Source organism: Sphaeramia orbicularis, chromosome 1 (genome assembly GCF_902148855.1).
Source record: "Sphaeramia orbicularis chromosome 1, fSphaOr1.1, whole genome shotgun sequence".
Classification (NCBI taxonomy): domain Eukaryota; kingdom Metazoa; phylum Chordata; class Actinopteri; order Kurtiformes; family Apogonidae; genus Sphaeramia; species Sphaeramia orbicularis.
Window position 1 is genome coordinate 11905929 of NC_043957.1, and position 27340 is coordinate 11933268.

Genomic DNA, 27340 nt, shown 5'->3' on the forward strand with positions numbered 1-27340 from the left:
TACATTGTATAACTGGCTAAAATAGTATGCTATTCCTTTTCAATGATTATCATCCTAAACACTGCCCTCTGATCCGAGGTAACGAGACCGCTTCGTGTGGACTTACATCATCCTGTTCGTCCAATGGCGTTGTCCGCCCAGACTTGAGGCCTGATTGGTCTGATGCAAAGGGAGAGGACCCTCCGACATGTGCCTTCTCCGCCCCTATCTCCGTCAGTGGGTGAAATACCACTCACTACGTGTAGTTGTTTCTGAGTGGGAGATAGTCGTTGTAGACATTCTTGAGAACGTCTTAATATTTGTTACGCCATGGACAACGGCTCTATAAACAGCCCAGATGTATGTAAATCCACTGGAAATGTAAAAGTTGTGGAAGCGGCTTCCTCCGACCAAGGCTGTGGCTCGTGCTTGCGGAGCCCCGGGAGGTTTGTCCCGCTCCACTACCGCGAGGAGCTGAGGCAACTTTTCAAGCTGGCAGGACCTGTGGTAAATATGTTTTTATATCCTATCACAGTTGTACTCGTATATGTTTGTCCAGCCTGTCATTGACCAGACCTGGACATGACACATATCGGAGTAGAAACTGAAGGATAACGGGTCACAGTGAGCAGAGGTGTTTTAACAGCAGCAACATTTAATGAGACGGACAACCTAAAACAGACCAGAGTACTATCACGCCACAGCTTGTTATACACTGGTCTACAAGGAGAAAGTAGTTACATTTTTATCAGAATCACCATAAGAGGAAAAATTTAGTTTTCAGTGTTAATTGGCTCCAAATTTCAAGTTACAGCTTCAGAACATAATTATATCAAAATAATAATTCAAAATTCGGACGGGGTGTGAGATTATGCTCCATAACTTTAATGCAAAAAGGTCAAATAGCAATAAGAATGGTGCCACACCAGTCAGTATAAATGTCATTTTATTGACACCAATAACATAACATTTCATTCATTTATTGGATTTTCATACATATAGAGATACAGATGAACTTTACTGATCCTAGGAGGAAATTCAGTTTCTTAATCACGTCAATATAGTTCATATGTCATGTAACATTTTCCTCCTTTTTTTCATGAAAATTGACCAAATTCTAGGTGGGCCTGTTCCATTAGTCTGCAGCTTCCCAGGTAATCAAGATACAACCTTTAAGTTATATAGTTTTAAAGCTTATGAAATATCATGGGGATACTATCAGAATAAGGATTAAACGTCAAGGTTCCAGGTTGGATTCCTCTGTACCATACCATAATAAGAGGCTCTCCTCTTAATCTTATTCCCTAATTTGCATACAAAATATAGGTGGTATACCTTTCTTTTCTTTTTTTTTTTCTAACCACTGCTGTCATTCTGTACATTTGAGATGCAAATGTAGCCTCACCACTAATGTAGAAGTTATCTGCATTGTTTACAGAATTTCAAGGCATTGTGGCCTCTGAGGGAAAATATCACGGGACTGTCCCTTGAAAATGAAATGGAAATGACACTTTCACAAGCCAACAGATGTAACCGTATGATGTGTAGATCCAACAAAGACAAATGTACTTTGCAATAAAAGACCATCAAATTACAATTAGGTAATAATCTCCAGACTCAAAATCAAGATGAATACATTTAGAAACCTCCATTTGGTACTATTCTCATTGTTCTACCCCCCATCCCCACAGGCAAATATTCAAATATTTCTAACAAGAAATATGCAGGAAATGTGTGCACAGTATTAAAATACAAAATTAGAATTAAATGGCTTCTGCAGGTAAAGTCAGTATTACTGTGATTTGGATTCAGTAAATCTTAAACTCTCTTGCCTCGACTGAATCTTTTCTAAAATAATCTTGTTTTATATTACACTAGCAGAATTGTACCTGTGGTGCCATTGTACGATAGTATGATAAGTAGAACTTGTCTGCCACCACTATCCAATCATAAATTACCATTTAATCATGCATTGTGCAGGTAATAATTTGAGCCAACATGCGAGGCATGAAGGGAAGAGCATGTATTTGTTTGGCCTGTCAAGCATGATGAAATTCATACAGCGGTAGTGAAGAGCAGCTTTCACAGTGTAGCATGGTCTGGTAGCAGTAGAAATTTCATGAATGGCAGCATAACCACCAGTGTTGGGCAAATGACTTGTTAAAAGTAATTAGTTATAGTTACTAATTACTTGTTGAAAAAGTAATAGAATTAGCAAGGGAATGACTCCTTCATAAATGTAATTAGGTACCAGGGAAAGTAATTACTGTAAAAGTTTTGTAAAAAACCTTCAAATATGTAAAAGGAAAGTAATCTTTGAGCGTGTTTCACAGCCCGTTGCATAGAGTAGAACAGCAGACAGGTATCATAAACTGTGGGGAGGCTGGGGTCCACCAGGGCCCAGCTTTTCCACCACATGAATGCATATGTGCATTCATAGGAAGAAGATGCTCCTCCAGTTAATCCTACATCTCCAGCTTTTTCAGCCACTCCTCCTGGATACAGCAGTAAATGTCTTTTGTCCAGTCAGTCGGACTCTCACTGATAAGTCCTCCCCTAAATTAGCTGCGCATGTAGCTGCGTTCAAGTGAATGGGGTGCGCTGCGGACAACTCAAACTCGGAGATGTCATTAGTGGTTTAGGTGAAGGCAGCGTGGACAGTTGAAACTCATGTGGCACATAGGTGAAGCATGAAGGCAGTGTGGGCAGTTTGAATATAACAACCACACGTAAATGAATGGCTTGCAACAAATCGGTTCTTATCGTTCACTTAAAAGAGCCGTTCGAAAGTGTGGAGTCGTCCGTAAACGTCACATATTTCATGCCTGGCAGAGTGAGCCAGGACGGATAAAATCACCCAGCATACCTGACAACATTTGAATACGGACATAAAATTGTGCCTAGTAGATAGCTGGGTAATGTTTCTATTCATTTGGCGAGTTTGGTGGCAATTGGGCCTGTGAAGGCAGAGGAAAACCCTTACAAACGCCCTCCCATGCTGCAACAAACATCGATCACACATCGATGGGACACGGGGCGGGGCCGAAATGTGCATTATGTAGTAGGAATACCTGCACCAGCTTCCATGGTCTCTATCCTTCTATTCACTTTTAAAATTCCATCGTGTGAACCTCGCTGAGAATATTTGTCCCGCTAAAAACAAAGAAAATGACATACTGTAGTTGTATTTCTCTTGTAGAGGGTTCATTTGATAAATGTTGGTCAGTAAAAGCTGCACATTGTCCTCTGTGTTTGGTTCCAGGAGAATTAGAGCTAGGTGACATGGGCAAAAAAAATCAAAAATAAAGAAATTATTTTCATATATGTTTTATGAGTCATTTTCTGTCTACTTGAACTGATGAAAAAAATGGAGTCAAAAATACTTTCTCTACTCAAGCTTTTTGCCATACATAACTGGAGAAACATGTAGGAGAAATAATCTCAATTTTATAAATTTTTTCACAATTTTCAGAAAAAAAAAATTAAGTTATTTTGATATACGAACACATTTTTAACCTTTATCTTAAAAGATTGTCATTTCTTGAGTTCCTTGACCAATATTTATTCTTAAACATTAAACAATGCTACGGAGCCCGGGAGGGGACATGCAAAAAATAAAAACTATTGCATTATAATGCAAAAACTATTGCGATATAACGCAAAAGTACTGCGTTATAAAGCAATAGTTTTGTGTTATAACGCAATCATATATGCTGTCTCTTGATTGTGATCCGAACATAATACATTGTAGTCCAGTTCGGGTCCGACCGTGCCAGGTCTGACGCCCCCCTGTCCTGTGTAGTATGACCATTTAACTCTGTCATTATTTGTCCAATCAGCAAAAATTCCAACGGTTTCTGAATTAAATTCATATTTGCCCAGCTTCACGTCTGTGTGCAGCTTCATGGATCCAGGTGGATGTGCGCTAAGTGTGAATGATCTGCGCATGAGACAGGAGGATGTGTGCATTGTATTAAAATCCTTTATACTCCTGAGCCTAAAATGGTCCACCTGGACTGGTTTTCTTATTTTGATCGTAAAAAGGTCGGAAAATATGCTTTGAGTCGTTTTGTCAATTTTTGCAGATCACTTCGAACGTTCAATATAGCCGTCACTGTTTGTTTTAATACTGTAATAACAGTTTAAAATGACGAAGAACACTAAAATGGAATTAGGGTTTTTTTTTTTTTTTTTTAGTTTTAGCAGAAAAACACTGAAATTACACATGGATACAATATTTGAAAGTTAAATATGAACTTTGAAAGTATAAAAAGTATTTAAAACAAACTGTGTGAGTATTTTCCTTTTATTGTGCAAAAACAGGGTAAAAATGCAAACTCTACAGGTGTTTTACCCCCCACACACAGGGCATTTGTCCGTTCTATGTCTGCAGAGTGCCTTCATGTTCGTGGTTCTGTCAGAAACAGTTCGGTCAGTTCACAGCTCTGATCCAGGCAGTGCTCCTATGGCACAGTTTGCACATGGAAAATAGTCTGTTCACACCAAAAGTCAGTCCTCCTGTGGATGTGTTGAATGTCTGTGGTATTTGGACTGATCATCAGGCTCTGCCTCCGTCCTTCATCTGTGATGTGGACAGTCACCAAAGCCTTTGCGCATCACCGTGGCGTCTCCCTCTTCATCCTTGAATGTAACTTCCAATGGACACATGGAAAAATAACACACACAGAACAGTGTATCAGACAAACAAAACAAGGTCAAATTGTACTATTGAAGAAAAAAAGTCACCGAACATCAGCGTATGCGCTCTTACTTTGTAGAGCGTCATGCACACTTTTACACACAGAAAGTCCAACATACTACAAACTAACACAGTTCGTACTTTATTTTATAAAACCACCATGCAGTATAAGCGTCAATTTACACATATACTAAAGTGAATTAAGTAAAAACTACATGGAAAAAAGGAGACAGTGCTGCAGTCATGTAGACAGTCCACCAAATGGAACTGGGTGAACTTTGCCTTTCTTCTTCAGATGTTGCTCCATCAGTCACTCCTTCGGTCACAAATCCATCTGTAAACCTCCAGGGGGGTCATGGAACTTGGGATATCCGTCTTGCCTACATTTTCCAAAACTAGATCTAATCCGTTATCCACTCCGTTATGCGCTCCGGTTCTCCGCTCCGTGAATCCGCTCTGCTGTGTGCGTCCCCAGTCACAGAATGGCTTATTTTGCGTCTTCTAGGATGGGTGCCCGTGAAATTTTCGCATTGACCCAAGAATGTCCATAAAGCACAGAGTCTCAGGTTTCAGAAACTGTTGGAATTTTTCCGATCGGACAAATAATGAAAGAGTTATGGTCATCTGAACTACACATGCATAGGGCACAGGACTGCAGGGTACAGGTGTGTCTGACCTGACCGACCTGCCGGATCCAGAATGCAGATCCCAATGCAAAAACTATTGCGTTATAACACAATACTTTTGCATTTAAACGCAATACTTTTGCATTATAACGCAAAAACTATTGCGTTATAATGCAATACTTTTGCATTATAACGCAATAGTTTTGCGTTACAACGCAAAAACTATTGCATTATAACGCAATACTTTTGAACTATTGCGTTATGATGCAATAATTTTTTTCTCTTCATGTCCCTTCCCGGGCTCCGTACAATGCAACTATTCTCATAGAATGATTAAAAACATTAAACTAATTTTTTTTCCAAAAATTGTGAGGCCAAATTATTACCACATGAAGGAACAATCCAGGTGCAATAGTGTGTTAGCCTGCTAAAACCTGCTTTGATCTAAATTAGTGTACAGAAGATTAGTTTTGAAATGTAACAGGGGGCAGGTGATGTATTATCCTGTTGAATAAATACTTTTATTAGGCCTATGCAATCTCATGATTGAAACTTTTTCATATGGTCTACTTTTCAGAGGGGACGCACAAGGGTATTGCTCACACTTATGGATTTATAGAATTATTGTCATTAGCACAAGACACTAGATTGATGTGTTAATTTCATTCTGTTCATAGTGATACCTTAGTGTTTGATGTCTTTAAGTGTTCAGTTTTAGTCCACACTGACTTGCAGAGGTTGTGTAACACGTTTCGCTGCTGCTGAAGAAATAATGACAATGAATTATTGTAAGTACACTAACTGCAGGATTGGCTTCTCAACTCTTAAGTTCCTTGAGCCTGATTTACACAGATGGCTTAGATTTATCTTAGAATATAAAAAAAATATTTGTAATTCAATATAAAACTTCAGCAGGCCAAATTCATCAGTATAATAAATTAACAGGTGCAGTGCAGTATCATGTGTATGTGCACTTGTGTTTACTTAGATGTTAGGGTTAGGAATGCAGAATTTCTAGCAGGGCTAGACAGTATATTTAAATTAATCCAATCAGTCTAGGTTTTTCCCTGAGAAAAATGCCTCAATTGCACAATTATGGTTCTACCTCAAAAGATCATGAGATCGACCACATGTAAATCTAACTTAACTACACTGTTAAGAGTTGGAATAATTTTCCTCTCAGACATGTTTCTCTTTTTATTCCTATTTATACACATCAATAATCACCTTTCACTAGAAGCAGGTGATTACATATTCACAGTCCCAGTTACACTTTATCAAGTATAAATCACATTATCACAATCATTTCATGAAAAGAGGTGAAAATATTTTATTTAAACTTTATTGGCAACAGCGTACTTCATTGTAGTACTGATTAGCTGAGTAGAGTACTGTAAAAAACCTGTCCTGTTAGTGTTGCTACATCTCAGTGCAGCATTCGACACAGTAGATCATTCCATCCTCTTGACACGTCTATCTGAGCAGGTGGGCTTTCGGGGAACTGTGCTGCAGTGAATCAGATCTTTTCTAACAGACAGGACTTTCTCTGTTATGATTGGTGATCTCACCTCCTCTTCAGCCCCTGTAATATCTGGTGTGCCACAGGGTTCTATTCTGGGCCCTGTTCTATTCTCCCTGTACCTGTTGCCCTTTGGTGATTTCTAGACACAATGTCTCCTTCCATCTGTATGCAGACGACCTTCAAATCTATCTGCCAGTTTCACCGCACTCTACACTCACTTCAGTCCATCCACAAGTGTCTGGAGGACATAAAACTCTGGCTGTCTCAGAACTTCCTCTATCCACCTATTAGCAAAAGTGAAGCATTTCCTCAGCCACTGTGACCTTGAGAAAGCTATTAATCCCTTTATAAGCTCACAGTTGGACTACTGCAATGCTCTGTATGTTGGAGTTAACAAGGCCTCTCTGCACCACCATAACTCATGCAGAATGGCTGCTGCCTGTCTCCTCACAAACACTCGTAAACATGACCACATCACACCTGTCCTATAGTCCCTCCATTGGCTTCCGGTACAGTTCAGGACTCAGTTCAAAGTCCTGTGTTTTGTTTTCAGTTCCATTCATGGCCTTGCACCTACTCTGTTAGACTTTGTAATTACACCAGCCCAGCAGAGCCCTGCGTTCTGTGGGGCAGCATCTACTGGATGTCCCACGGTCCAGGTGCAAACAGTGGGGTGATTGTGCCTTTGCTGTGGCTGGTCCAAATTTATGGAAAAATCGGTTGATTGATAGTTTTGTTTGTTGTTGTTGATATTTGATTACTTTGTGATTACAGTTTTCAATAACCTAAAACTCCACCATGTGAACCTTACTGAGAATGCTTGTCCTGCCAAAAAGAAAAAAAGACATATCTAACATAGTTATATTTGATTTATAGGAAAACTTCCAGTAAGGTTTATAGTCAATAAATGTTGGTTGCTCAGAGCTAAACATTTTCCACCCTTCTGGGTGATTTTTTTGTGTAACGTAAAATGACATGAAATATTCCAAGTGAAACACCAGAATTGGAGAGTATGCCAGTTAATTCCACAACTTTACACAAACAATAGTGAGGGAAATAGTCACACATGGATTGAAAACATGCTCTGTTCAAACTGAGGACTATCACTCACCAAGCATAGAGTAATACAGGTTTGATTGGTAACACAGGAAACAGCAGTAATTTCTCCCATAGTTTTAACAGGATTGATTCAATCTAGACTGAACAGACTTTGTTTCAGCAGGAAAAACAGAAGAGACCCTAATAACATTATGATGGATCTTTTCCATTAAGGGAATGAAGTGATGAGAAAGCCAAACCAGTGAGCCAGCATGTCCCAGCCAAAACCTGGAACTGATGCATCTTCATGGATTAAAGCCAGGGTGAATTACAATGCATATCTGCTATAGGGAAAAAGTCAGTTCACCTGTACCTAGTTGGTGCTGTACCTGTGTTGGAATGGTGCAGTGATACTGGTGCCATACTAAATCCCACTTTTGTTTTAGCATGAATACTTATAACAGTATTTCAATCACCATTTTTATTCTTACCAGTTGCATTGATGTCTGTTGGGGAAGCGTCTACACTGCAGTGCTTCCACTATGTGCAGGCACTGCAGGTGTGTGGCATTGACATGGTCACCACAAATGCATTATTCAAAATGTGTATGAACTCACATAAGACCAGCAAAAGCTTATATCATAGGTGACAATAGCTAATGTCGGAGTTTACCAAAGCTGTGTTCACTCACTTCAGAATGTTGTTAGTTTCTGTCACTACACAGCATAAGGAGTGATAGGGGATATAGAAACTGTAATAGTAAGACCAGTACAGTTACATAGAAACTAATACAGCTGGTTGGTGGCTGAAAAACCAAACCTCCCATCTGAAAAATGCACTTGAAAACTAGAAAACTAAAAAAAAAACAAAAAAACTTGTTGTTTTCTTGCAGAATGCTATTTGGTAAAGAAATCCAATAAGTAATATGCTGTTACATATGCTATATTACTTTTTAGAAGTATCATTCTGCAAGAAAACAGCAAGATATTTAAAATTTGCTAAAAAAAAAAAAAAAAAAGAAAAGTGCATATTCCAGATAGGAGGTTTTGTTCTTTGGCCATCGTGGTGTCAGTTGTCTTAACTCTCAATTCAGCTGTTTTGTGATCTTGTGGAAATCTGGTGGTTAAAAAACACATGCTGAGGCATTAAAATGTGTGATGGAAATGTGTAATACTGAAATATATGAGTAGAGCACTAAAGGAGACAGAACAGTAATGGCTAAACCTCCTATGCAGATGTCTGTGCTCTATTTAGTGTGTTTTCTAGTGTTCTTTTAAGTCAGATTTGATGTAATGAGACTAGGCTCTCCCAAATATACTTTTCCAGGAAGTGATCTAAACTCATTAGTAAAGCTGAAATAAGACTGCAAAGTTGTTTTAATGTAAGGATAACTCATAGTCAGTACATTTCAACCGTGGAACACTTGACAGGCATTCACCTTGTTTAACCACTATTGTCAAGACAACAGATGCAGGAATAGCTTCTGTTACAATGGTGTTCATTCATTCAGTAGAATTTACAGACTGTATAGGGTAGGGATGCAAAATTTACAATATTTTGAGGCAGGGATTGAAAGACAGTGTATGACCAATTAGTTTATTGAAAGTCATGAGAATTTATTTGCCACAAGAAAATTTACATAATAGAAAATGTTTTTATTCTATGTGTCCTTCTTTCTCAATAACTGCCTTCACATGCTTCCTGAAACTTGCGCAAGTGTTCCTCAAATATTCGGGTGACAACTTCTCCCATTCTTCTTTAATAGTATCTTCCAGACTTTCTCGTAATAGTTTTGCTCATAGTCATTCTCTTCTTTCCATTATAAACAGTCTTTATGGGCACTCCAACTATTTTTGAAATCTCCTTTGGTGTGACGAGTGCATTCAGCAAATCACACACTCTTTGACGTTTGCTTTCCTGATTACTCATATGGGCAAAAGTTTCTGAAAAGGTATGGATAATAGTGTTAGGTACGATTATGACATCAATATATGTTTGGTTTCAAAACAATTGACGTAGTGCCCGCTGATAAAAAACAACTAAATGTTCATTGTAAATTTTGCTTCCCCACCCTGTAGAATCAAGGTTGAACGTGCATAGAAGCTGTTCTTGTGGCACATGGTAGGCTCAGTAGCCTACTGAGATGCTTAATGTAGATTTTTCCTTTAATTTGTCATCATCAGTATAGAAAAATGTCCATTGGAAAACAAACCACCAGAGGGCAACATAACTCCTAAAATCAATTTGTGGCTTTTCCCACTACAGGCAAGTGTGATAGCTGTACAGTATTTCTGTTTTCCTTCACAGTTGATGTAAAATTCCCTTATGCTTTTCATTTCCTGACTGCTACAAATGACAACAGAAGTTTTACTTATTTTACTGTATATTGCTTCTTTATCTAATATAGCTATAATTATAGCTGTCACTATTGAATTTTGAATTGGAAATGAACTGTTATACTTAATAATAATAATAATAATAATAATAATAATAATAATAATAATAACAATAATAATAATAATAATTGCAGTTACTAATGCTATTGTCAATTTTGTTACCTTTATGCCTTCACTTTAATGTAGGTCTAATTACAGTCTAAGTCTACTTACTATACTACTAAGTAGGGCTGCTCGATTATAGAAAAAAAAAAAAAATCACGATTATTTTAGCAGTAATTGAAATCACAATTATTAAAAACGATTATTTGTTAACCTTAAAGTTGTTTATTTTTTTCTTGCAAAACAATGTAAGATATACTCTTTAAATATTAATAAAGCTTTTAACCATTAAAACTAAGTATGTTCACTTTTGTACGAAACCAACAAATCTTTGAATGCAAATAAGTATACTGTAAATTCAAGTATGTTTCCTTTTGTAAACAAATAGTGCACTGGAATTAAACTGCTCTAGACTTGCCATAGAACTGAAGCAATAAAAAAAAAAAAAAAAAAAAAACTCACGTAAAGTGCAAATTATAAATTAAAGTATGTTCAGTGTAGTATGAAACAGTAAATTCAGTGACGTGCCGTGAGGTTTCAGTTAGGTTAATACGGGAGTTGCAGCGTTAAGAGATTCGGAGACTGAAGATTGCATTGTGGACGAAGTTGTAGACGGAGTTGTTTTTATGTGTTTTAGTTTTTCATAAGATTATGATAAAGGTCGCGGTGGTTAAACTTTAGATGGTTAAAAAGGTTTGCTGTGTTACCGGTCGGTGCGGACACAACTACGAAACACTTTTTGCACGTAATGGGTTTTTGCTCTTCATCAAACCCAAAGTGATTCCATACAATTGAATGTGACTTGCCTTTTTTGTTTGCCAAGGACTTCTGCTGCGATTCTCCTGCCATTTTTCCAGACTGCTAGGTACAACTTTCCTCTTGGGGTGGACCTGCCGGCTAGCTGGCAGCTGTAGCTTAGAGGGGGGCGGGGCAGAGCAGGTCATGGGAGCTTGCGTGTGCGTGAATTAAACAACTCAAAATTAATAATCGTTTTTTCTTGATTACATAATTTTTGTAATCGTTGCGTGTAATAATCGAAATCGTAATTGAATTTCGATCAATTGCACAGCCCTTCTACTAAGTATTCTTTTATAGAATTGCTTCTTCATAGCATTCATAGCAGAAGAAAAAGGGAAAGCAACCACAGCATGTCGTTGCAAGGGCATCAGTCAAAAAATGGAAAAAAAAAATATTGACAAAATGTGTTAGCTTAATTTTAGCCAACTGTTTTTATGTAGCTGATTAGAGACATTTATCACTTTTATGCAAAATAATGACTGCTAGCTCAAGTAATTGGCATGAGGTAATTATGTTGTAACTGTGACAGGCCTACCTCTTACAGTAAAAGAAACAACACATGCTCATACAAATACAAACATAAATGCACTGTCATACAAACCCATCATCTGAAAACTAACAAAAAGCATCTAGTATCCTTACTTGTTTAAATATTTTTGTCAGCAGGCTTGTTGCACACAGTATGATAGTGTCATATCTGAATGAGTCCTTCTGTTCCTCTGTTTTTTGTTTTCCAGGTCATCTCCCAGTTAATGATCTTCATGATCAGTTTCATCAGCACGGTGTTCTGTGGCCACCTGGGGAAAACTGAACTTGCCAGTGTAGCATTAGCAATTGCAGTGAGACATGACTGCTTATCTTTATCTCTAACTATTTCATGCTCAGCCTATTTGCTCATTATATTTTATTGCTCATCATATTTTTCACTTTCAGGTGGTTAATGTCACTGGTGTTTCCATTGGCACTGGTTTGTCTTTAACTTGCGATACTCTGATATCACAGGTAAAGTTCTTAACACAGGTTGTTCTTTCACTTTATTTGTCAAAGTAAAACAAACACATCTACCACTGCTGGGTTCCCAAGTACTCCTGGGGTCCACAGAAAAACAACTCAGCAATGAGCTTATGTATCAAGTTAGTTTTCTTGGGCCAGTTATTGTTGCAATTTTGCTGTTTTCCATCACTTCTAATGTGGATATGTGTCTACCTCTTTCATGTAGACGTATGGGAGCGGTAACTTGAAGCGTGTGGGTGTGATTCTTCAAAGAGGGGTTCTGATCCTGCTGTTGGCCTGTTTCCCCTGCTGGGCTGTACTTATCAACACTGAAACCCTCCTGCTCGCTGTCAAACAGAGCCCAGAGGTCGCCAGGTCAGCCTGTTAATCAAAACACATTCAGCATCTCAGTCACTACTGGACATGCATTTTACCTATAGAGACTCTTAACATTTGTAAATATCTGTTCTTAAAATAGAACTGATTCACTGAGGCTTATCTTAGTTCTCTGTGCTTTCAGTCCAAGAAAATGTGATAATGTGACGAATACCCATTATGCCTACTATTGTGTGGGGAATAGAAAGTCAGTAAAGAAGGCAAATGAAACCAAGCAAAAGAAAAAAGCTGATGTCAAAACAGAAAAAATAAATTACAAAAGCATTATGATATTGTTAATGTATGGTTTATATGTCTTTACCAAGTGGCAGAATAGAATAGAATAGAATAGAATAGAATAGAATAGAATAGAATAGGTTTTATTGCAACAAAGGTTGCACAATGAAATTGCAGGTGGTCTTTGCCAGTGATGGTGCACTATACATAGAGTATACAACACAGTAAAATATAAACTTATATTAGAAAATATGAAATATGGCAGTGCAAAAAAAAAATGTACAAAATTGGACAATATTGTAATATAAAACTGAGATATAGCTGGGTAAAGATACAAAATATAAAAGTACATTACAAGAATGGAAGTATAAAAAGTGTGCAACAAGGAAGAGAACAGATGCTGGGATTTGAGACTGGTAACAGTGCCATTCAACTTCTGTATTTATACATTTCAAAGTATAGCCTTTGAAATTGTTTTGTTGAATAAGAACTCAGATTGCACACATTTTGTTTATTCGATTTAATGTTATGAAATTCAGCAAACACTGAACACAATAAGTACTAAATCAGACCTTGTGTGTTTTTGTCATGTCATGTCATGTCATGTCATGTAACCTGTTATGTCTTTCACTTAGTTTTGCTTTTTGCTTTTCATCTCGTTATGTCTTTCTATATGTTTCTGTCTTTTTATATCTTTTACTTCATTTTCCTCTTGTTTTGCATTTTTATATATTTAATGTTATTGTCTTGTCATATATTTTTTTTTACATTGTTAACCATTGTCTTGTTAGATCTTGGTTAATTTACATCCTACAAGTAACACTGTTCAACACTGGTCACAGGTCAGCTAGCAATAAAAAAATATTGCATCTTGCTGTGTCTTCTGTAAACCCTAACCCCAATTCCAAACAAGTTGTGACTGTATAAAATGTAAATAAAACCAGAATGAGGTGATTTGATATCTCGTAAACCCATATTTGTCACAGAAGAACACAGTAACATAAATGTTTAAACAGAGACCATTTTAAGAAAAAGAGATCATTTTGAGTTTGATGGGATAGTGTCATGTTTATCATTGTGTAGTGTCCCCTCTTCTTTTAACAACAGCCTGTGGACCTCTGGAAACTGAGGAAACCAGTTGCTGGAGTTTTGGGAATTTCATGATGCACCAAATGTTTGCATTTAGTGAAAGATCTGGACTGCAGACAAACCAATTCAGCACCTCTTGTACTACAAATCTACAAATAATGGGAGCTGGATCAGGATGTTGCTCTAAAACCTGTTTATTCCATATGCACTAATGCACCCCCATACCATCAAAGATGCAGCATTTTGACCTGAGCGATAGTAACAAGCCAGATGGTTCCTATTGTCTGTAGTCAAGAGGGCATGGTTTCTATGGTTTCCAAAAAGAAATTAAGATCTTTATTAATATGACCACTAATCAGTTTTTCCACTTTACATCAGTCCATTTCAGATGAGCCGTGGCCATTTTTCCTATGGTCTACTATGAATAGAATATAGGTTTATGAAATTTGCAAATTATTATATTCTGTACATATTATATTTTACACAATGTCCCAGCATTTTTGGAATTGGGCTGTATATAATTTTTAATCTTGTTACATCTTGTTTTATGTTTTATATAAACCACATTTTACTAAAAAATGTGAATTTCAATGAATTGTTTAGGTAAAAAAAATCTGAGATGAAAGCAAAGCTCTTTGGTTAGACTTTTCGCTTCTGTAGATTGGTGTCAGCATATATCAGTCGTGTAACTTTACATGTATGCTTCTGTCTTTTGGTTTTTCTCTCATGAAGTCTTTCCCAGCTATATGTCAAAATCTTCATGCCTGCTCTACCAGTAAGTCTGGTTCATTACAGACACAAATTTATACATGATTTTTAATCTTTGCCTGACATTTGTTCTGAAGTTCAGGTTTGCTCCATTGTTCACTAATGCTGCTCTGTTGTCTCTGTGCAGGCTGCTTTTATGTACCAACTCCAAGGGAGGTATCTCCAAAATCAGGTGTGGATCCTTAGCATAACACCACAGAAGTGACAAATGGAGCAAATGAAATTTACCTATTTACATTGTCTTTTTGTTTACAGGGAATTATTTGGCCTCAGGTTATAACCGGAGCAATTGGAAATGTCCTCAATGCAATCATCAACTATGTCTTCCTCTATCCTCTGGATATGGGTGTTGCGTGAGTTTTTCTATTGTTAATATGAAGTTGTCGCTGCAAAAACAAAAAGAATCCTTCAAAAAAGAAATATTTCCCACTGTCTTTTACTTTTGTATCTGTTTTTACTTTTTCTGTCTTAAAGCGGATCAGCAGCAGCCAATGCCATCTCACAGTATTTACTGGCTGTGGTTTTGTTCATTTACATCTACTGGAAAGGTCTGCACAAGGCCACATGGGGAGGTCAGTTTTATCATTTTTATTGAAGTGATGTAAAATTTGTCTTTTACTGACTACATTTACTCTCTGTTGTATAGTAATTCCATTCCTTTTGTCAGTGCCTCCTGGATTTCGCGGGCTTTTTTTTTTTTTTTTTTTTAATTGTTGCAACCTAAAATGCCTGATTTTACGGCAGCTTTTTCAAAAAATTGCAGTGAAAGTTGCGATGATTCGAGGCTTCTTTTATTAAAGTCACTGGAACATGGGCATTTGCAAATTACCTAGAACAGTCTTTTTTGAGTTTTTAGCCTTAAAAACCGCCTGTTAGAACCAGTGACACAAGATCTGGACCCAAATGCACAACCCACAGACAAAAATATAGTTAAAGAGTGTTTATTAAACACGGACAGGAAAAACAGTTCACAAAAAGGTTTCTTGAATGAATCCTCGCAGGTATGTTTGTGTGGATTCGTCACGATGTCCGAATCCAAAAAGGGAAGCTCTCTGCCCGGGTCGGGAGCACACGAGGGGAACCCGACTAGGAGAAAGCAGAGAAGCGTCAGGGGACAGACCAGGTCATACACGGGGAGTCTAACAAACAGGCAACGGTACATGAGGGAAAAAGCAAAAGCACTAACCATAAGTCCAGGCAAAAAGTCGAAAACCAGTGAGGCAGAATCAGGCAGAGGTACAGGAAGGGATCAGACAGGCTCAGAAGTCGAGGAACAAACCGGGTCAGGAACGAACAGACAGGCAGACGAACAGGTTCAGAGAATCGCTGGTAAGTATACACAACACAAGGAAGGAATACAAACTGGCACAGGACAGGGGAAAACACAGGGCTTAAATACACAGAAGGGAGGGAAGACAACGAGACACAGGTGGAACAAATCAGGGCGGAGACAGGTAATCAACACAGGTGAAACAATCAGGGAGAGGAAGCAAAGACACCAGACATGACACAAGAGGAGGATTAACAAAATAAAACAGGAAATGACACACAAGACAGACAAAACATACAAGAGTCCAAGTACTGATATGACACCGCCAGGAAGCAATGATTTTAAACAAAACAGGCTTTTTTTTCATTCATTCTTTTGTTTTGAGCAGAAGAAAAAATTAAACATTTTTGTGTCCAAGGAATTAATATCAGAGCAAATACATTAATAAATAAAGGTGATCAAGACAAAATATCAACTGCCATGTACACTGGTAATAACAAAATAAATTCACTATGTGCTGCTCAAAAAGGAATGGAAAGAAGAAAACTTATTAAATCCCACCCCCATCTCACATTTATACAACCGAACACATGATCTTTGCTTCCTTAATGATGTAGTGGTATATTTAGGGTTAGGGTTAGATGCATTACATGGTTAGATGGGTTACATGCACACACAGAGACTGACATGCACATAGAGACACACATGCACACACAGAGACACACGTGCACACACAGACTGACATACACATAGAGACACACATGCACACAGAAACTGACATGCACATAGAGACACACATGCACACACAGAGACTGACATGCACATAGAGACACACATGCACACACAGAGACTGACATGCACATAGACACACATGCACACACAGAGACTGACATACACATAGAGACACACATGCACACAGAAACTGACATGCACATAGAGACACACATGCACACACAGAGACTGACATACACATAGAGACACACATGCACACAGAAACTGACATGCACATAGAGACACACATGCACACACAGAGACTGACATACACATAGAGACACACATGCACACAGAAACTGACATGCACATAGAGACACACATGCACACACAGAGACTGACATGCACATAGAGACACACATGCACACACAGAGACTGACATGCACATAGACACACATGCACACACAGAGACACACATGCACACACAGAGACTGACATGCACATAGAGACACACATGCTCACACAGAGACTGACATGCACATAGAGACACACAGAGACAGGAACAGGGCAGCCAAACTTAGGTTGCTTTCTAACACATTAGAGTAAACATTAACATCAACACCAAGTTTAACGACTATTTGTGTTTGTGAGCTTGTTTTTTAACTCCACTCAGACTTCCGCTCACACTCCCTCATGCACACACACACAGTACACAAAAAGGAAAGTATGCCTCCACGAGTTATTTATTCTTCGCTTATATTGCCTTATAGAGTAGATCTGCGCTAACCTTGATCCTTTCAGCTCCTGCTGTTGTTCTGGATGCAACAGCCTCTGTCATTGTGACTCGTCTGTCCTCTTCCAGTTTCAGCTGTTCTCCTTGCATGTTTTGCGGTTGAAAAGTGTCTGTGGAGTGGGCACTTTCATTTGTGTTCCACCACAGAACAGCTTACCTCCACTTTCGTGCAACACATCTGGAAATTGACTTGCACGAACTTTAGCAGTGATATTTGTCGGTAAATGTGGGTGTTATGCTTCGCACATGTTCATCTTCTCATCTTCTCAGTCGACAACAAGGAAGTAAATGTGATGATGTACACTACCGGTCAAAAGTTTTAGAACACTCCAATTTTTCCAGTTTTGTATTGAAATTCAGGCAGTTCAAGTTCAGTGAACAGCTTGAAATGGTACAAAGGTAAGCGGTGAACTGCCAGAGGTCAAAAAAATAAAAAAAAAGTAAGGTTAAACAAAACTGAAAAATAATGTACATTTCAGAATTATACATAAAGGCGAACCAGAAATGGGTTAACAACTTAAAGCAGTTCTGCAGCAATGGAGGTTGATCAAGCCTCGAAAGTTGGTGCTACCAATTCCTACAGGTGTCCCAACATTAGTTAATTACTTCCAACCCCCTCTGTCTGCATAAAAGTAGTGTTGGAACACACTTTGGTACCATACCGTTGTGAGCATTATTTGAACAGTATTGTACTGCAGAAAGTAGTGTGTTACTATAAAAATGGCGAGGAAAAGGCAATTAGCAATAGAAGAGAGACAGACCATCATAACACTTAAAAATGTTAGGTCTTTCCTACAGAGAAATTGCCAAGAAAGTCAAGGTGTCAGTAAGTCCAGTTTCCTTCACCATCATAAGGCACTCAGAAACTGGGGGAAATGCTGACAGAAAGAGGTCTGGCAAACCTAAAGCCACAACAGAATCAGAAGACAAGTTTCTGAGAGTCAACAGCTTGCGTGACAGGCGACTCACAGGACAACAGCTTCAAGCACAACTCAATAGTGGTCATAGTAAGCAAGTCTCAGTTTCAGCTGTGATTGGACGAAATTGCAGCGCCTCACAGAATTCGCGGTGATTGGTTGAATTTGCGTTAATAGTTGCGATCGCAACATCACGAATTCCTGGAGGGACTGTTTTGTCATATAAGTACCTGGTCTTACACAATAATAGTTGTCTATTGTCAACATACAGTGGGTAATGGTTGACAAAACAGATTTTCTTTCTATGACTGTTTAATGAAGTTTAGAGGAAAGGCTAAAGTGGATATTTAAAACTTCTCACTTTGCAAAATGATTATTGTGAAGTAATCCACTGAAACAACAGAAAAACAATTTAATGTATAAAACCCAATAAACACTGATAAACGACAGGGCAAGAAAATTAAAGTAAATTAATCAGGACTGGCTCTTAGATAAAAGGGGGATTTAAAAGATCAAGAGTCTGGTCCTGAACAGCTCTAAATATAAAGTGTCATGTGATGACTTTTGTTTTGACTTTGCACTATATAAATACAATTTGATTTGATTTGATTTAAAAGACCGACTCAGTAACTGATCTGGCCTCTTCAGGCAGATTGTTCCAGAGCTTTTGGCTCCTGACTGCAAGTATTCAGTCCCCTTTTGTTATCGACCGAACCAATGGAATAGATAACCTTTCCCAAGGATGCCAAGATGTGTAGCAGCGCGTACTTTACTAAGAGGACATAGATATAGCTGGGAGCAATGACATCCCTAAGAGCCTTGAAAAATTTGTAAATTCTTAAAACATTCTGCATCTATTCTGAAACATAAAAGCCTGCCACCTGAGTTTGCCACAGCACTGTCATTTTTCATGGCATTTCAAGGCATTTTAGATTCAGACAAGTAGAAACACTATAAAAACAGTATTGCAGCTATCTTCACAAGGTGTGATAAGATAAAACAATATATTTATATGAATGAATGAGCTATCAGTCGTACATGCTAATCACAGCCTCACATACAAGCATTCTGTTTGCCTCTAATTGACAGAGGTACAATTTAAAGCTGGAGCAGATCCCTTCATAGATGGACCAAATAAAATGAATGAATGAAATGAAACATATGTATATTTATAGGCTAAAGACATAAAGTAATCTTATTCCCACAGGTTGGTCACTGGACTGTCTGCAGGAGTGGGGACCATTCATCCAGCTGGCTATTCCCAGTATGCTCATGCTTTGTCTGGAGTGGTGGATGTTTGAGATCGGCGGATTCCTGGCTGGTGTGATCAGCGAGACAGAGCTCGGGGCTCAGTCTATAGTCTATGAGCTGTCAGTTGTGGCGTACATGGTAAGTGTGTTAAATTGCTATGTGCTTTTACTTATATAAATGACTATTGCTTGATATGGTGAATGATATCATGAACCAAGAACATCCGTCTGTCCACAGTTCCCACTAGGATTCGCTGCTGCTGCCAGTGTCCGAGTCGGGAATGCTCTTGGTGCTGGAAATGTAGAGCAGGCCAAGCTATCTTGCAAAGTTCCTATAATTTGTTCATGTAAGAGCTAACTCAATCAGTGCATCTTTTAGATACCATTTGCACAGAATTTTTAAAGACCAGGTGTAATATTTATGAAAATTTAGGAAGATCTAACAGCACAAATGGCAAATAATATTGTCGTTCAAGTCGGGTTCCATTAAAAGAAGAGGGGAATTGTGTGTTCATTGCCTTAGAATTAGAACATACTCCTCATCAAAGTCGTCTAGATTTTGATGAGTGTTTTCGTGTTTCATAGTTCAGGAGGGTGAGGATTATTCAGTTGGTTGCAATCCTCAGCTTCACCGATGTAACTTAATACCACATACTGAATCTTCTATGTAGATATGAAACATCTTCATAAGTATCTCATTCAGTACTATGAGAGACCTGTCAACAAGACAATAAACTGTAAAATATGAAAGAAAAATCATCATTTATTTAATATGCTCAACTAAATACTATCTATGGCAATTCTCTACTCGTAGCAGTTCAACTGCTGAATTATTTCTTTTTGTTGTTTAAATTTTAGTGTAGAAATACAGTAATTATTAGGTTTATTAATGAAGTCAAATTGTCAACATTGTTTATTTCTTAACTGCAATCTTGAAAATATTGTTATTATTGAAAATAATAGCTTATAATTTCTGTGTTGTCTAACTCCCTGTTGATATATCAAGTTTGTTTTTACAGTAATTATTTTGTTTGTTTCTTTTCATTTTAGTCATAATCGCCTGTTTTGTGGGAACCATTCTTGGCATTTCCAGAAATGCCATTGGATACATATTCACCTCAGAGCAGTCAGTACAAGCTTTGATTTCTTTCGTGTGCTGATTGATTTTGTTACTGTTACTATAGTGCTGTAGCAGTTGTGTTAACATGCCACATACACTAAACTTATACATAAATTTATATTATGCATTTAAGGTCTAATCTGAAGAACTCTCCTCCAAAACACTGAACAGTAACAGCTCTTAACTACCCTGTGTTTTACAGTCTGCTAAATGTAACAAGTATGTTGTCTCATACCCAGTTGTAGATATTCAGCTTATTTTGAGTCCATTAAGAATCTGAACTTGCATGTTTTTAGGGACATTTTACAGAGGGTTGCTGATGTCATGATTATTTTTGCTTTCATGCATCTTGCTGATGCTGTTGCGGTGAGAAATAAATTTTTTCTAAGCTTTTCATACATTTTTGCTATTTGTATAGTGAACAGAAATTAAATCATTTATCTGACTGATATTCACAGGGCGTGACTGGAGGTGTCCTTAGAGGAGCAGGAAAACAGATGATTGGTGCGCTGTGTAATCTGGTGGGATATTACTTCATCGGCTTTCCCATTGGTGCATCCTTAATGTTTGCAGCAAAGATGGGGATTGTGGGTAAGAACTGACCATTCATATATGGTTCATTAACATGTCCCACAGGTAGCTGTAACTCTGCTGATTAAGTAACAATCAGAACAGCAATTAAAACCCATTTCTCATTGTTGCAGGACTTTGGACAGGACTTAGCCTTTGTGTGTTAATGCAGATGATCTTCTTCATTGTCTTTGTGTTCAAGCTCGATTGGAAAAAGGCTGCTGAAGAGGTGTGTATACACTGCCTAAACAGCCATGGTAGAAGAGATCCAAATAATCCTATCCTAATATAACGGAACTGGCCTGTATTAAGAAAGGAATACTGATAATAGACAAGGCAAGGCAGATTTATTTGTATAGTACAATTCATACACAGGGCAATTCACAGTGCTTTACAAAAATGGAAAAGAGACAGGTTAAAAACACACAATTACAATTAAAACATAATCAATAAAACATAAATAATAATCAATTAAAACAAAGTAAAAGAGGAGAGTGCAGACAGAACCCTTTCAGTTGTTATATGCACAGTTGAACAGAGGTGTTTTCAGCCTGGACTTAAACATTGTCACAGTAGAGGCCTGTCTCACGTCATCAGGAAGACTGTTCCAGAGATTAGTTGCATAGAACTAAAATGCAGCTTCACCGTGTTTAGTCCTGACTCTGGGCACCAGGAGAAGACCAGTCCCTGAGGTTCTCAGGGTCCGAGATGGTTCATGTGGGACCAACATGTCACAGATGTATTTTGGTGCTAGACCATGGAGAGACTTATAGACCAGCTGACCTATTTTTTTTTTTTTTTTTTTTTTGATCACGGTCTTTTTATTTTCAGTTTTCAAGTCAACAAAAAGAAACATACAACTTTAACATGAAATTGTTATATTCAATTCCCATCCACCTTCCCTCCCATTCATCCCACCCACCCCAAGTACTGGACCTTGGATAAATTTATCTACAGCCAGACATAATACACTTACATAAAGAAATATGTAAACCCCCTTCAAACACATACATGTAGAGACACATGTATACATACACATACATAAATATATGTACACATATGCACACATGTAAGTTCACTTACATTTAAATAAATAAACAAGGGGAAAGATGATTAAAAATAAATAAAGTAAAAATAAATAAATATGACAAAGCCAAAAGGTACAAAGATATTTAAGTTACACAGACATGTCAGTAGCTTCCATACCTTCTACAAAGTTGATAAATGGCTGCCAAATGGCATAGAATTTTCTGATGGAACCCCTAATGGTATATATTATTTTTTCGAGATGAATATGGTGCATAACCTCTCTGATCCACTGTCCATATGTGGGAGGGAGAGCATCCTTCCTTTTCAATAAAATTAGGCGCCTAGCTAACAAACAGCAGAAGGCCATTATATTCATGCAGTGCCCAATAAAAGGAGTATCCACCGGAGCTACACCAAACAAAGAGATCAGTGGGGATGGGTGCACTATTGTCCCACATATTTTAGAGAATGTGTCAAAAATGGATTGCCAAAAATTATGCATCTTGGGACAGGACTAAAACATATGTAGCAATGTGGCAGGAGTCTGCCTGCGTCGATCACATGTAGGGTCAATGTCTGGTTTAATCTTGGATAATCTGTCTGGACCAATGAAGACGATGCACTACTTTGAACTGAATCACAGAGTGTCTAAGAGTATATTCTCTGTATGATTTTTTGCCATATTGCTTCTGGAATTGTTTCCTCTATGTCTGCTTCCCACTTGTTTCGTAGACCATCCAAACTGTTCAGGTTATGCGAGTTAAGTGTTGTATAGATTCTGCTTATAACTTTTTTTGTGTCAACTTTGCATTTAAGAATAACATGTTGTAGAGTTACAAGGACATAATGGGAAGCAGTCAAAATTAGAGGCTGCAAAGTCTCTCACCTGTAAGTACCTGAAGAAATGACATTTATGAAAATTAAATTTTTGTGACAGCTGCGCAAAAGGGGCAAATCTATTACCAATGTAGAGATCGGATAGTTCACCTATTCCATTCCTTGACCAGATATCAAAAGTTCTGTCTATCATTGATGGAGTAAACATATGATTCCTTGTCACTGGTGTGGCATATGAGAGATCAGTGAGATTAAAGGTCCGTCTAAATTGGTTCCAGATTTTAACAGAGTGGATAACAACTAGATTAGAGGTAAAGGCTGAGATTGGCTGTTTAAATGGTAATTTAAAGCACAATAAAGCTACCAAAGAACTAGATCCAATAGATCCCCTCTCCAATACCATCCACTCAGGACTAATGACATCATTCCTCATCCAATATAACAATGCTCTGATATTAGCAGCCCAATAGTAATATGAGAAATTTGGAAGTGCCATACCTCCCATTGTGTGGGGCCTCTGTAATATATTTTTGTTAATTCTGGATGGTTTTTTATGCCAAATAAAGGATGATATCTGACTATTGAGATAAGAAAAAAATGATTTTGTTAGGAAAATAGGAAGGCGCTGGAATAGATACATAAATTTAGGGAGCACATTCATCTTGATTGTGTTGATCCTACCTCCTAAGGAAAGAGGCAGGGGGTCCCAGCGCTCTAAATTTTGCTTGAGATTATGCAACAGAGGTTGGTAATTGGCCTTATAGAGATCCTTGTGGTCACGTGTGATCCATATACCTAGATATTTAAATTTTTTAGGGCTAATTTTGAAGGGCCCTGACCCAAAAAATGACCCATCCACAGGTGTAATCGGCATATTTTCACTGTTCTGAAGATTGACTTTATAGCCAGATATTTTCCTGAATTTAGTAAGCGGAGTTAGTAATTCAGGAAGGCTTGAGGGAGGGTCTGATATAAACAGTCGCATATCATCAGCATAAAGGGAAACTTGGAGTTGTGCTGGGAAGTTTTAGGGAGTTGGGTTATGCTGTAAATTTGTGATATCGTAAGAGATAAAGTAGCTTACTAAACATGCAGTACTAAGAAACCGACTGAGAGTAAACATTCATATCTAGGCCTGTCGTTAGAAAGAGAATGAAAACTGAAGAGCCATCACAGGTGTCTTATAAACTAACAGAAGACTTATGGTCAGTATTAAAATCAGTATTAACATTACTGTGGAGGTGTAAGCTACATCTGTAGTTTACAGCTGCCCTGACTGACGTAGCTGCAGACTGACTCCAGCTGCCTCTTCGATCACCACCAAACATTCATTCACATTCATATACCAGTGGGAGTGATACTGGAGGCAAAGTGGGTGAAATGAATTACCCAAGGACATAACAGTACATGACTAAAGCATTCAATTATTAGAGGATTTGCTCTACTTCCTGAGCCACAGCCGCCCTAATGTGCATCTGTGTTCGGAGACCAGTACATCCTTTTGTCCAAATTTACACCATGATGTCAGCACCACCTCAGTATCCATCTTATGAACATTGACCTGCTGAAGAGGGGGTTTAGACTGTCAGACATACATCTCCAGAGCAGCCCGAATGCTAGCTGGTGATTGCAATCAGTCTTAAATGCATTGAATTGCAGATGTGTTATGAATAACAAACCTGATGTCTTTTCTCAGGCTCTTGTGAGAGCTGGAGTCCGGATCAAAGAAGACAAAGAGATGGTTAGGATTGAAAATATAGGTACAGTAGCCACTGTGACACAACTGAAGCATCATTTTGTTAAAGTAAGTTTTGATATTGATGTTTCTCTGTTAAACTTCTAGACTGCAGTAGGAATCAGGCGCAGGTCAGCACTGTCCTGAGTGAGAGTGCTGAGGTTCAAGACCAGCATAAATCCACTACCACTACAGTGGGAGATGTCCTGACTGTTACTCAGCTGGTTTTACGGCGGGGCCTGACATTGCTGCTCATGATCGTCATCTTCATCATTGGAATCATAGCCAATGAGTTCCTTGTCAAGCTGCTGAAGTGACTCCTTTGATAGTTTAATGCTAGCAGTCTCAGGAAGCTCTCTGATTCAGAACTGAAGCTTTAATCTCAGTGAAGTAATATTTGAATGTTAACACTGAATCACCTTATAGTGTGAAAAAGTAGTTCATGCTTTTGATACTGTACTTGATACAGATTTGTGCAGCTTTTAACCAAAACACTTTTATGTCAGCCACTTTATGTCAGAGCAGCACATTAGCATGCCATAGAAGCTGAAAGGCATACAGGTGAACTGGAAAAACAGAGCTTTCAGAGTTGTTTTCTTAAAGGGAAATAGGATTACACTGTAGCTTTTACAAATCTTATCGTAGTTGATGAATGCCAGTGTTTGCACTGTGATGTTATTTTGGAGCTTATTTGTGGACTCTTAGATATTACCATTTCTTAATGTGCCTTAAGTAAACTATTTGTTGAGGAATGGCGTGAGCTTTAGTGTTGAAATCCTATATTCACAACCACTTCTTCATATGGAGACAGCAGATGTACTGTATTGTTCAGTGCTTATCCTACGTGCCATAGGATAGGATTAAACAGTGAATTCCAAAAAGTTCTGATTTATAGGTTATACAGTTGAGATGTTCACATTCTGTGCCTCCATTTAAAGTGAATATAAAGAGAAAACATTCTATGTATTTTGATGGTAAACCCATAAATAGTAATAGTTTAGCTGGCATTATTTCAAGTGTTTTAAGACCTGTCATTGCAAGGCCAAAAGGCAGATATTGTGATTTTTTTTTTTTAAGTTTTTATTGTATTATTTTGTTGTTGTAGCAGTATGTAGCTTCCTATAGATGTTCACCTAGTCTTGTGAACAATAATAATCATGCAGTGTTATCTCAGAATTGTACTTGTGACTCTACATGGTCTGACAGTTTTGTCAGCAATGATGACCAAATGAAGTTTTGCTGCCAGAGTTATTTAATCACAGTGAAAACAAGCAATACCAAAATGTAAACTGTGATTAATGTAGTGTGATAATTTTCTATTTATGTACATGGGATATATCATTCATCAACACCAAATAAATAGTTGAATGATTAATATGACTGCAGCCTATATATGTTGCAAGTTTGCAGAAGTAGGTAACCTCACACTACACTTCATTACCACAGCTTAGATAGTATACAGTATTGTATACCAGGCAGTGGGGTAAGACTTCATTAGATCCTGATTATGGCTCTGCAACACCCTCTGCAGTTCCACATCAAGGTAGACTGGTCCTCCAGCAGTCCAGAAACAGAAAGAATTTGGAGAATTTGGGGACTCAACATGGTTAATGACTCACTTTTGGTAATTTTTGTGAAAATTGTTTAAGTGCTTGACATTTAATGTACTTTATTTCTCTACATCTCTTACATCTTCACTTACTTTATACTATATTTGACATCTTCAGTTAGTGGACAGATGACAATCCCTGAGCCCTTCCTGTCCAGTAATGTGATCAGCTGAAAGTGTTTATTGACTGAGTGGACCCTCCTTAAATCAAATCAAGTCTTTAATAGCCCACTTGGACACCACACATGGCTCAAGAGCCTACACATGAGGACAGACACAGACCACGCTGTGTGTTGTCACTTTTTTGCATATTGTAAATACAATGAGCAGCATTGTGTTACAGTCACAGCTAACCTACAGCTGATCTCCATGATGTCTTGCCTCAGTTCATCACCGTTTACAGCTTTACTGACAGAGCAGCACGGACCGCGGTGGAAGATGTGATGTAAGTCAGGCTACTACACAAAACTAACATAAGACTTATTTATAGAATTGATACATTTATTATTTTCTACAATTAAACTAAACTTACTATAGTTACCTATCTCACTAAGTAGCTAGCCAGTTTGAGTGTCATAATCTAGCTATGTTTTCTCCGTAGCTAAAGGTTAATTTAGTTTATTAAAGCTATTCAGTTATTTAGTGTTAAGTTTTTAGTTGTTACGTGTAACGAACAAAATAATGACATTGAAGAAGAGATTTTTACTGTCTTTAACAGGCCAAGCATACAAGCATTTTATCAGCATTTGCAAAGTAAGAAGCATGTATATGCCTGCTAGATTATAGTTTCAATGCTAATTTGAATCCATTGTCCCTAAGAAGACAACAAAAAAACAAACATTTTGATTAAAACAGAGATACAACAATAAATGCACAA

At 37.9% G+C, this 27340-nt stretch overlaps 1 protein-coding gene across 2 annotated transcripts; it reads left to right on the plus strand.

Annotated features, from left to right (window-relative positions):
* On the plus strand, positions 1–26229 carry LOC115427055 (multidrug and toxin extrusion protein 1-like). 2 transcript variants are annotated; one of them, XR_003936439.1, is made up of 16 exons: positions 1–486; positions 11898–11999; positions 12094–12162; positions 12380–12528; positions 14587–14629; positions 14750–14794; positions 14878–14975; positions 15097–15194; positions 19521–19702; positions 19802–19910; positions 20614–20689; positions 20980–21049; positions 21142–21274; positions 21456–21482; positions 24816–24879; positions 24963–25035. XR_003936439.1 is itself a non-coding variant. In XM_030145456.1 (16 exons), the coding sequence occupies exons 1-16, from the start codon at positions 310–312 to the stop codon at positions 25169–25171; spliced, it is 1719 nt and encodes a 572-aa protein (XP_030001316.1). In that variant the 5' UTR covers positions 8–309; the 3' UTR covers positions 25172–26229. The 2 variants fall into 2 exon arrangements, 1 of the variants encoding a protein (XP_030001316.1); XM_030145456.1 differs by having other exon boundaries at positions 8–486; positions 21388–21482; positions 24963–26229.
* Positions 26230–27340: the final 1111 nt, after the last annotated feature.